This window comes from Schistocerca serialis, chromosome 1, assembly GCF_023864345.2.
Source record: "Schistocerca serialis cubense isolate TAMUIC-IGC-003099 chromosome 1, iqSchSeri2.2, whole genome shotgun sequence".
Classification (NCBI taxonomy): Eukaryota; Metazoa; Arthropoda; class Insecta; order Orthoptera; family Acrididae; genus Schistocerca; species Schistocerca serialis.
Window position 1 is genome coordinate 558,035,000 of NC_064638.1, and position 12,055 is coordinate 558,047,054.

The 12,055-nt window shown below is 36.7% G+C and overlaps 1 protein-coding gene across 1 annotated transcript in view; it reads left to right on the forward strand.

The window, feature by feature from the left end:
- Nucleotides 1-12,055, forward strand: part of LOC126475444 (protein retinal degeneration B) — a 600,634-nt gene that overhangs the window by 576,658 nt on the left and 11,921 nt on the right. Inside the window, exons 22-25 of the mRNA XM_050103311.1 lie at nucleotides 19-175; nucleotides 3,129-3,278; nucleotides 4,369-4,549; nucleotides 9,695-9,969. Coding sequence (XP_049959268.1) covers nucleotides 19-175; nucleotides 3,129-3,278; nucleotides 4,369-4,549; nucleotides 9,695-9,969 — 763 coding nt within the window. The remainder of the gene's footprint in view (nucleotides 1-18; nucleotides 176-3,128; nucleotides 3,279-4,368; nucleotides 4,550-9,694; nucleotides 9,970-12,055) is intronic.

The window sequence follows — 12,055 nt, forward strand, 5'->3', positions numbered from 1 at the left end:
ACAAGTTTTCCTTTTAAGGGGAGAAGGTGGACATTCATATAATGAAAGATGTGCGTGCTGGAGAGTGGACATTGATAGCTACAGAAGTTACTGACAAGACTGGACGGGTGACATACACCATTCCTGATGACAAAGCCCTTGGCTATGGAATGTACCCAGTAAAAATGGTTGTTAGGTTTGTTTAATGTTTTCATACTCTGTAATTTTGTGGTTATAGCAATAATAATAGTTCTTAGTGCTTATGGTGATTGTGGTAATCACAGATTTCCTCTACCATATTTATTAATTGAAAATTTTTCACACTTTCCTTTATTTTTTTGATTTTTCCAGCACTTTTTGACTTTGTAAATAATACTTTGTCCATGTAGATAAGAGTTCGGAGTGTTAACCACAGAATAAGCATCAAATTGGACGGTGCCAATAGCAGCATAAAATAGTTGCAGATAAATTTTGAACATTTAGAACTAAGCGGGCCTTTTTGTGAACTAATTCTAAATCAGGAAAAGTATGAAGTGGAAAAAAATGCGTGACAGATAACAGTGGAGGTACTTCACCGAGGATGCTATGTTTAAAAAGTGATATAAAGTAAGAACAGAATATGAAAGATGCTGAAGAACTTCAAATCTCTCTGAACATGACACATCAAACAATTAATGGTTACAAAACTTGAAGGCCCTGTAAGACACCACCTTCCTCAAAATGTGTGACCATGTTCATCCTGCTTACACCATATTGCTAATTTTTATTTCTTTTTAACGATGTGTTTAAGCTGGAATACCTTGCTGGGAGCTGCCATCTAATGGAAACTGGTTTGCTATGTCAGTCATTGTATGAAAATAATTCATTTTCAGTGATAATTCAATCTCTTTCTGTATATTCACATTCATGTTGAGGTCCACACTGTATCACTGGAATGTTGTTATGATCGAACTATGATCACAGAGAGTATTTAACACAACAAATGCCACAAAAATATAACAAAATGTAAATACTACTTAACTGGAACTGCACAGTGTGGAAGCTGATTCCTGCTGCAATTTCATGGAGTGTACTGAAATGAATAACAAATTCCCAGCAGTCATACTACTTCAAATGTACCAGTGCATTTCTTTATTATGATAACAGACTATTGAAACTCTTGCAGCAGCCATTTGACCACATAAACATGTAGTAGTTTTTAGGCTTGTGAGTTACTCTTACCTACTTGAGAGGTTGTCAGATTTAACTTATTGAATTTATATGACAAAATTTAAAGTGTCTAAGCAGTGATTATTGTTTAAAAAATTTGACCTGCAATAAAATTTTGGTGGCATTTGATAAGATACATTGTATTTGTAAAGTAAGTACAAAACACACACATATTTTCCTTGGTTAACTACTGTGCATTAACTTTTGGAGGACCAGCCACATACTTACATTAAAAACCCATTCATTTCTTTCCACTTCACTTGAAACCTGTTCAGTATGTGAAAGAGGATAAGTTGGTAGGTTGACTGATTGGTTGGTAGGTTGATTAGTTAGACTTCTGTTAAAACTTTCAAGCTGAAACAAGTGTTCGATAAATAACATTATTCTCTAATGTCGTGTCCCCATCTTCAGGTATGTGCAATTGTTACGCCTGTATTTTATTTTTCAAATATCTCTTCCTTTCTGTTATTCTGCACATTTTAATGCATCGTCATGGCTAAAACTTAGTTTCATGAAATTTGGTCATTTCTGCACCTGTATGCAACTCACTACAGCTGACTTATCCAAAACTGTCATTAATCTTGTTTGTAAAGGGGAAGCAAACTTTCCTCATGGGCAACTGTTGTTGTTGTTTATTAGTCCTGGAAATCTTTCTTTTTGGCTGCAGTACTCATTCCACCTCCTCATTAGAGTAACCATTTTCCTTAAAAGTAGGCTATAAGTAATTCAGCTCCTTTTTGCAAGTAGCCTGCCTATCATATTTTATTTGCCCTAACCACCAGTTTTTTCATTGAAGCTCTCTTCTGTGAATAGTTTCTATGCATCAACTACAGCTCTTGGTCCGAGAGTCTTAACAGAGGGAAACATTGGCTGTGAATGCTTTCATTATATTATTGGAAGTTGTACTAATATACATTATAATTACTCTTTTTTCCTGATATCTTTGAATAATCCTTATTTTAAAGGCATAACATCCTACCACACATTATCTGTTTCATTCATTCTTGCGTGTTGCAGAAAGCTGGAATTTTTTGCTTTTCTCTAGATAAAAGTTGCTTAACAGCCTTGATGACAAGCAAGCAATTAGAGACAAATTTCAGTTACTGTAAGCATCTTCACACTTGAAATATTTAATTATAATAGTAATGCGTGAAGGTTTGAACCAGAGACATCCTATGTCAAGATAAGATCTGAAGATAGCTATAGCAGCAGCAACTGCTCAGTTACTGAATGCCTGTATTCAAGACTCGTCATAATTATTTTATAATAACTATTGATCATGGACTGTGCTTCTTTGTGACATAATATCTGTTTTTCAAAACTTCTTTAGATGCTTACCTTCAATTCCTTGTAATTCTTCCTGCAAAGATGTGAACATATTTTTTAAACATGCTGATATAATAAGATAAATTAGCTACAGGCTAACTTCAGTTAGATATTAGTAAACTTTCATGGAAAAAGCCAGATATAGGTAAAAAGAGCTTTTTCTTTGACACTCCATTTCTTTAGCTGTTTATTTAATGACTTTCTTGATAGAAACACAAAAAAGCAGCAAGAGAAAAAGTTGCTAAAGAAGCTGGTGTAACGACAATGTTACCTGTGGAAAAGACTGATTTTTATACCCGCCAGCTTCAAATGATATGCTGCATGCAGAATCTAGCTTGAGATTCTGAAGAAAGTAACTGAAGAAAAAGTCATTGTGTGAAACATTCTGACAGGTTAGAACTGCGTGCCAGACTTGGACCTACAAAGGATTCAGGGTGTGAGTTGCAATTCAGCACATGGTTTTAATCTTCTAGTAAGTTTCAAAACTGTTCGTACTCTACTGCAGAGTAAAATGTGCATTAGGTGGTTGTACCTTTGAATATTTTAGTTTAATTGTTGTTATATCACTTCTGTATTCATGCTGCAATATTTACAGGTGCTTATAACTGTTTCAGAGGTGATCACACATCAGTGGACTTCTACATGGCTGTTGTTCCACCTAAAACAGAGTTCGTTGTCTTCAGTATAGATGGTTCCTTCACTGCAAGTATGTCTGTGACTGGTCGTGATCCAAAAGTCAGAGCAGGTGCCGTAGATGTTGTGAGGTACAGAAGAACTTTGTTGTAATTTAATATTGGTATTCAATGTACTTTTGCCACTGTGTGTGTGTGTGTGTGTGTGTGTGTGTGTGTGTGTGTGATATATATATATATGAGAGAGAGAGAGAGAGAGAGAGATATGTAAAAATTTTCATCATTCCATTTTCTCTCGAGTACTGAGTGAATTCCTTTAATTATTACTTTCATGCTTACTGTAAAGTGGAAAAAATTGCTAACTTGAATTAAATAGGTTATAAATAGGTGTTCCTTGAAAGATAACACACATGGAAAATGTGTGTGTCATCTGTATACTGAGGGCTTAAATATCAAGGTGTATTCGTAATACATTACAGATAGTAGAAATTAGCCAAAGTGGAACCACTATATGTTTGCTCTTCATGGATTTCACCTCAGAATTAGAGATGCCAGCAACATATAACAAAAAAATGCATACACACACACACAAACAAACAAACCTGTGTGCCAACATTACGCCAGCTGGACATACAAAACCAAGATGCAGTTCAGCAGGTGGACTGGGATGGGATGGTGGTGCCTTTTGCTTATGGTGGGTATAAGGAGAAAGAGATGGGAAGCTGGAGGAGGGGCAGGGAAGGGTAGCTAGTGGCTCGGAGGGAGGCAGCAGGTTTGCAGGCTAGGAATGTGCGATGGAGGGGTTGCGGGTGCATAGGGCAGAAGCTGACTCATAGGTACTGGAGCTAGAAACATTTGGTGCATGATGATGATGATGATGTGAAGATGTGGATTGAAATTGTTGCAAATCTAGTAGTGTTATTTGAAGCTTCAATATTTAGTATTATGATGGCATGTGGAATTTGGTTTCTTTCTCTCATGACACTGATAGAATCGTTCAGTGTGGGGCGACGAAAGGGTGAAGTGGACTGCGGTAGTCGTCATGGGGTTGTGGACCACTGCAGCTGTGATGGGGACAGAGCCCCTCCATCGTTTCTAGGCCCCCGGTTAAGATACAATACAATACAACTATTAACACATGTGCATTGTTAAAATTATAGTCCATTTCTAACATTCAAAATGTTGAATTGTACTATTATAACTTTAGATTTCTGTTTGGCAGGCACTGGCAAGAACTGGGTTATTTGATAGTGTACATAACAGGCAGACCAGACATGCAGCAGCAGAAAGTGGTCTCATGGCTGTCACAACACAATTTTCCCCATGGTCTCCTTTCGTTTGCTGATGGCTTTTCTACAGATCCACTGGGTCACAAGACAATGTATCTGAGAAACTTAATTCAGGTAAAGGTTATGTGAACTTTTTGTAGACTGGTAAGTGCAACATGTGCTGATCTCAGTCCTCCTGACCTCAGTCTCCATTAGCCCTTATTGCAAACTGATCTGTAGCCCTTTCCCTTTCCCGTTCACTCACTCTGCTCCCTCTCCTGTACAGAGCCTCCCTCTTACTCTCTAATGTCTTCCTCTCCCAGTCTACTCCTCCACATCAGTGTGTGTCACATGTAATTACCCCATCATGTGCCAGGGCCAAGTTCACCAGTGCCACACTCCTATCTTTTACACTTGACTCCTCTCACTCCTAGCCCTCAGCCATCTCTCCTCCAACTCCCCACCCTGACCTCATTTGTAACATTCACTCTCTTGTGTTCCTCTTTAACTAAAATTTGATGGTGATAGTATTACCAATCTTTTGCTTAGGCAATCAGATGAGTATTTATTTACTCATTTCCGAAACACATCATAATTACTTCACAGAAAAATGTTTAGTTTCATAGTTTTTTTTGTTGAGTCATGCAAAGGAATTAGTACTAATTATTGTAAGGTAATAGAATGTTTGCTGGTCCAAATTAGACATATATTTTAGTATACAAGACAATTGTAATCATTAAACTCAAAATTTTAGTAAATATTGAGTCTTTGTGTAAGTCCTTACTATTACTTATTGGCCTGACACCACCACATTGTCAAAGTTTCATTCTTTGTTATTCAGTTGTTTTTCTTCATTTAGGAGTTTGGCTGTTATGAACAGGAGCTTGTATGTTGTTAACAGCTCATTTTTCATCTTTTTTGGGGTTAATCAGTATGGAATGTCAAGTAGATAAAAATGAAAAATTCCAACACATTTTACCCTTAGAATTTAATCTAAGATCTAGTGCTGCTGGAGCCTTAAGAATAATTTGTGGCCTGTAGGGGTGAAGCTTTTGGTGGGAACTCTCTCATTTCTGAAAAGAAAAACTCAACTTGTGTGATGAACTGCATTCCAGAAAACCACCTCATTTTGATAAAAATCTCCCAAATCTGTTGTTTTACAGCAATGCTCACCAAACAATTTGCAGACTATCACAAATTACGGAATGTGATAACACAATCATTGTGAGCCTTTTGCATTCATTGGTAAGATACAAAACTTGGGTATATGGAAACCACATGTGTTAAGTGACACCAACGAAAATCCATAAATAATGATATGTTTTTCCTTGCTGGTCTTTTATGTAATTGGCACAAGCCATTCCTTGGGAACTTTGCTCCAGTTGACTAGAAATGGTGCCTGTATGTGAATTTAAAGAACAGGAAAGAATGGCTCCACCTACTGAAAAAAGAAAGACCCCATATGCAGGATTATGCACACCCTCAAAAACTATTGTACATTTGATGGAACCAAACCAACATTCTTCACCATGAACTGCTAACATGAAATGTAATTGTAAAAGCTGCTGCATATAACAAACAGCTAAGATGACTTCCTTTTGCTACTGAAAATTAAAGATCTGGTAAATCTATGTTGTTAATTCATGATATGCACAACCATATACTGGTGGAATCATGTCATGTATGATTGCTGAACTTGGTTGGGAGCCGTTTCCTCACTCTCTATAATCACCAGATTGAACCCCACTTATGATTATATTTTTTCAGGCCTCTCTTTAATAACATTCAGGGACAAGTGTTTCATGATGAAACTTCTTGTAGCATCTGGTTATCAGATTTCATCAACATTAAATAACAACAGTTGTACAAGAGAGGCATAGAACTCCTAACTGAATGATAGCAGACACAGATGGTGATTACATCACTGAGTAGTGTACTAACAAAATCAAATCATGGCATTATAAAAAGGCATGAACTTTTTCAATAAATTAAATTTCTTCACCAAAGTTTTGTGAGGAAACTGTTTAGTGGAATCAACTCATCACTACAATATTAATTTTGCTCTTTACTGTGAGATACTAATAATTACTTCATCACACTAATGATTACAAAAATTGTCTGGATAGTTGTGAGTAAATCAACATCTGAAGTTACTGTGGAAGTAAACTTGCAGACCTACTTTCTTTGCATAGATACTCTATTAGCACAAGTGCACATGGATGAATATGCTCTTGTTGCGCAGAAAATAATGGAGTGCTAAACAAAATTTAAATATTTATCTTAAACTTGTTGAATAATACTGTCAGATGCAAGCTATTTTCAGATTAATAGAAATTTTTAATAAGCCTGAAATTTTACTTCAATGTTGTGCAATAACCCATTTGAACACACTATTTTTTCCCTTCAGTCTGTAAATCATTTCTCAAGAAATTCAACTAACATTATTGATCTGTGAAAATCATTTTTAGAATAAATTGCCTTTCTTTCATTATAGTTATAGGACTAAGGTAGATTTTAGGATTCAGACCAGGATCCTTTCAAACAGACACAAACTGAATCAGTGACTGATTGGGTACACACATCAGTTACATTGTACCAGTGTATTCATGAACAATGCATAATAAATATTTGTCAGTGCATTTGCACAAATCTAATTAAAATAGTGCTTTGGCTGTAGGTAACAGAAGGAATTACTGCATTTATGAGTATTATACATACATACCTCAGCATTTATGTAGCTCACACATCACTCTTTTCCCAGTTACTAAATGCCATGCAAGATAATTAGTATTCTCTCACCTTCAAATACAGAATGAATCTCCATCTGATGCTGTAATTCCTTGGGACTGAAAATACTTCAGTCTCACATCCGCATTTCGACCTGTGCAATCCGATGGCTAACAACCGTAGGTGCATTATCCTTTGTGCCTTCCACCTTTCCACCTTTTTCATTGGCATGCTTTTGTCTCCCTAGTGTAGGACTTGCCTCCACTGTTCTCATTCTGTCATTACAGAAACCACAGTGAAAATCCAATGAAACTTTGCACAGATGTTGGCCAGTGTCTGTAGTACGTCTATTGATTGTATCATGTTGCTCTTTTGAGTTCTGAGTGCCCAGTGAGCATGTCAAGATGCCTAGAATATAGTGTCTCCCACCAAGTATGAGGACCTCAGGAGAAATTTTGCCTGAAGCTATGCACCCCACATAACTTAACTAGCAGCAGTCTGCAGGCACAATGAAGATGCTCCTGCAGCATTTTTGATAGAAATTGTTTAATCACCCACAATACAGCCCATAATTGGCTTCCTCTGAGTTTCATCTCTGTTCACATGAACTGCTGACTATGAAGACAACATTTTGGCACAGGCAGTGAGCTGTAGACCAGTGTAGAGAATTGGCAGAAAGCACTGGCAGCTGTCTTCTATCACAGGGGTATTGGAAAGCTGTTACAACACTACAACAAATGTCTAAGTCAGAGCAGTGACTGTGTAGATAAATAGCTGGAAGTTGTAGCTAACTGTCACAGATAAAACATTTTTTTTATTTTCATAGTGGTTTCCATTTTGTGGTCAATTGGAACTTATTTTCCAAATACCCATTGTATTATTTTGCAGTATACAATACATATATAGAATATGTCCATATTGAGCACAAAATTACAAGTTAATATTCAGGGTGTCTACCAAAGGACTCCTTGGTTTTAAAATTAAATTATATAAAAAGGAAGATCAATAGAAGAACGAAACAATGGAATGTTTACTATGAAAGCTGTAAGAATTTTACACAGGAATGTTAAAGTAGTAGCTACAGTTACAATACATAGTGTCTGTAAATAGTACTCAGAGGCCCAGAGTGATGAATTCCACTGGAGAAAGGAGGTTAACCACGTAGAAAGTAAAGGTGGAAATCATGTATTCCATTGAACAACATGTGTTACTGGTACCGGAATATTGCAGTGTTTGACAGTGCTGCTACAACAAGGCACAGGTTTCAGACATGATTTAATGTTCCAAAAGGACCCAGTGTGAAAACCATTCACAAGTTCTTCACCAAATTCGAGTAGACAGTTAGTGTGGCTGAAAATTTGGTGGCAAATGTTGGCCAATGTCCAACTGTGGTTACTCCTGAAATTATCTTCCACAGTTTCTGAGCTTGTTTGGCAATATACGAGAAAATACACGCAAATAGTTACAGAAGAGAGTGATATGAAGTGTTTCAGCATACCTACAATATTGAGAAACAATCTACATGTTGCAGTTCAAAATGCAAAGTCACCAGGTCAAACTCATGCCTGTTGTGAGACAAACAGCCGACTTTGAAAGCCAGATTCTCACAACAATGGAGTCTTTTACGTTGGCTGCATCTGGTTCACAGGCTTTCAGTGTACAGCAGAGGTTTATTTGGCCCTTTGTCCATGTGAAATTCAGTAAGTAGTGACTGGCTAAGAGTTGGAGGATCGACCAGACACTAAGTGGTCCTTGCAGCATAGGGTCCGACCACATCACACCGAATAGATGTTTTGATTTCTTGATGAATACATCAGGAATAGTCACTGTGTTGGACTATCCAAAATTTACTGATTCAGGCACGAATTGGCTCCCTATTCACCCAGCCTGATTCCTTGTGACTACTTTTTGTGGAGTGCATTGAAAGACACTGTCTGTAGAACTACCCCACCATGCTGGGTGAGTTTGCATCATTGATCTGTTTGGCAATTGAATCCATTTCTGCAGAGCCATTACCAGATGTGATGGCAAATTTCACTGCTTGTTTGCGCAATCTCTCCACTATGAGGAGATGTCATTGCAAAGAATGGTTGCAGACTATGTGCTGATATGAGCCATACAGTGTACACTACCATCTTTTAGCAGTTTTTGTAACCACTAATTCAAAACTGCTGTATAAAATACTTAAAGATTTCACAATAAACATAACATTTGTTGCATTCTTGTATTAATCTTTGTTTTGAGGCTATTTAATTTTAAAATCAGGGAGTTCTGTTTTAGACAAAGCATACAAATAAAAACAGCCTAAACATTATTTATAAAAAGAGTGAAAATTATGACTGACATGAAATGTTGAAGTTACACTTTCTTCCCCACCCCACCCAGTTCAACATACACAACCCTTCACAGCAGCCAAGCTTCAGCACTGTTACATTATAGTCAACCAGGAAAATACAGCTGTGTGTGCGTGTGTGTGTGTGTGTGTGTGTGTGTGTGTGTGTGTGTGTTTGTAAAAAAAAGTGCAGAACTGCATTTACACTCTTGCTCTTACAGGAACATGGGGTTGCGATTCATGTAGCATATGGTAGTAGCAAAGACATCAGTGTGTACACTTCAATTGGTTTGAAACCAAAACAAATATTCATTGTTGGAAAAGTTTCAAAAAAGCATCATACACTGGCAACAATTTTGCAAGATGGATATGCAGCACATTTGACAACTTTAATGGCTCCTGGTGGATCTCGGCCTGCCCAAGGAAATGCCAGAATGGTCATACCAAGAGGATACTTTGGACTGCCAGGACAAAATGCCTCAATTAGAAGGCGCAGGTAATAATGAAGTTTATTTATGTCAATAATATTGAAAGTTCAATAACTCTGTGTCATTTTGCATGATGATGCCTTTGATACATCAGTTGAATCATCTTGTAAAAAGTGGAATCTCATTTATTGCATGTAAATTGTTGGATTATTGATGTGACCCTTCAGACTTATTTAATTTTGAACAGTGGGATTAGAATATGTAGCTCTGATTATCCTTCATTCACACACACAGAAAGTGTTCAAATATGAATGCTCATTTAGTAGAAAATGGAAAATTCCAAATTCTGTATATTAATTATTTCCTATGTGCAAGCAGTAGTTTTGTTTATTGTTGTAATTTATTTTATTATTGCATATCAAACTTAAATTCTCAATAAAAGAGAAACAAATTTGATATAAAAATAGTCATCAACAGAAGGTGAGTGAAAATGATTGGCTACCATATTTGGCATCTGGTCAAAATGTAACACAAATTTAGTCAAATCTGTAAGCCATCTCTTCACTTGCTGATCAAATTAATTCAAACTGGTCTGTTTCTTCTGTAGTCTATTGCCAATATGATTTCAAATTTTAATTAAGTATTTGTGTCTTTTCTTGTCTTTTAGGCTTTTGTGGTAATGTGTGTTAAGTATTTGAAATCCCACATTTCTGGTCTGAAGTATCAATAATATGTGGAGAAGCTTATTATTTTTTCCGTCACACAGTTACAACACATGTAATGAGAATTGTTATTTTGTTTTCGGGAAACAAAATGTGTACTATGTTATTCTTACCGTTACTGTGCTGATAGCCTTGTTTCAACAAATTAGTAGTGGGTTTCAGGAAAAAAATCTTCATTCTTGGCCCATACATAAAGTAAGATATGGTACACTCATTCATGGAATATTCTATTATAATTTGCACTTATACTCAATATAGGTCCAGAATAATATTCTGGGTGGGTCTCTCTCTCTCTCTCTCTCTCTCTCTCTCTCTCTCTCTCTCTCTCTCTCTCTCTCTCTCTCTCTCTGTCCCCCCCCCCCCCCCTCTCCCTTTCTTTTTCCCCAAAAATTGCAGTAAATGTAGACAGACACAGCATTTTTTGCATTGTGAAGCAGTTGCTCTTCATTTTCCTCTACTGAGCTCACTGTGCAATGTTTTGTTAGTCTCTCATTACTTTCAGTTAACGAGAAGTGCCTTTAAAAACGAGTCCAATACTTTGCTTGTAGAGGGTAACACCTGCCTTCCTCTTGTTACATATTCTGGGATTTGCACTATTTGGAATGATTGTTCCCCAAGTGTTAGCACTAAAGTATGCAAACATTTTCTTACTCTGACCTGTGGTTTTATGGTGCACAGTATAAGGACTTAATATGCATTAGTACAGAGTAGATAAGAAAATTTTGTTGAACTTTGATCACTAATTTCATCAGAAGAACTGTTGCTTTTGTTGTAAACTTTACAAGAAGAAATGCTGTCATCATCTGAACTGTCATTACATTTAGAACTAACATTTAAAATTTGCTTTACAAGATGATCTCTTCCCCTAAAGCAATATTTTTTATAAGTAATTTCACAACTGGAGAACAGAAAGTTCAAACTGGTGTATTGCAATGTAGATAGAACACACAAAGGGAAAAAACATTGGAGCAAAAAGGAATGCTGGAGCGTATGCAACACCCTCCTGTGGCTTTACAATTGGGCTATATTGACTTATAAAGGGAGCTGTAACTGTGCAAGCCATAGTCGCCGAATAATGTGAGGACCTCATGACAGTGTGGCTCATCATATCATGAGTAGGCGTTACCACTGCAGTTCTGGCATTCTCTCAGCTTTGGAGAATAAATAGTTTATTTTGAAAACAAGATCATTATGAGACCTGCCCAGTATACTGCAATAAAGTTCATCAGTTTCCCCATCGATTCATGTACTCGGTATCAGATTGCTTCAGTACGGCAAAACATGTAACATTTACGTTACACAGTCATCTGCCTACGAATTCATATTAGCTATAAATTTTTATAACAACAAAAATAATCAATTATTTATAATATAACATATATGGATAGATAAAATATCTACTCACCAAGCAGTGGCCGTGGAACACACACAC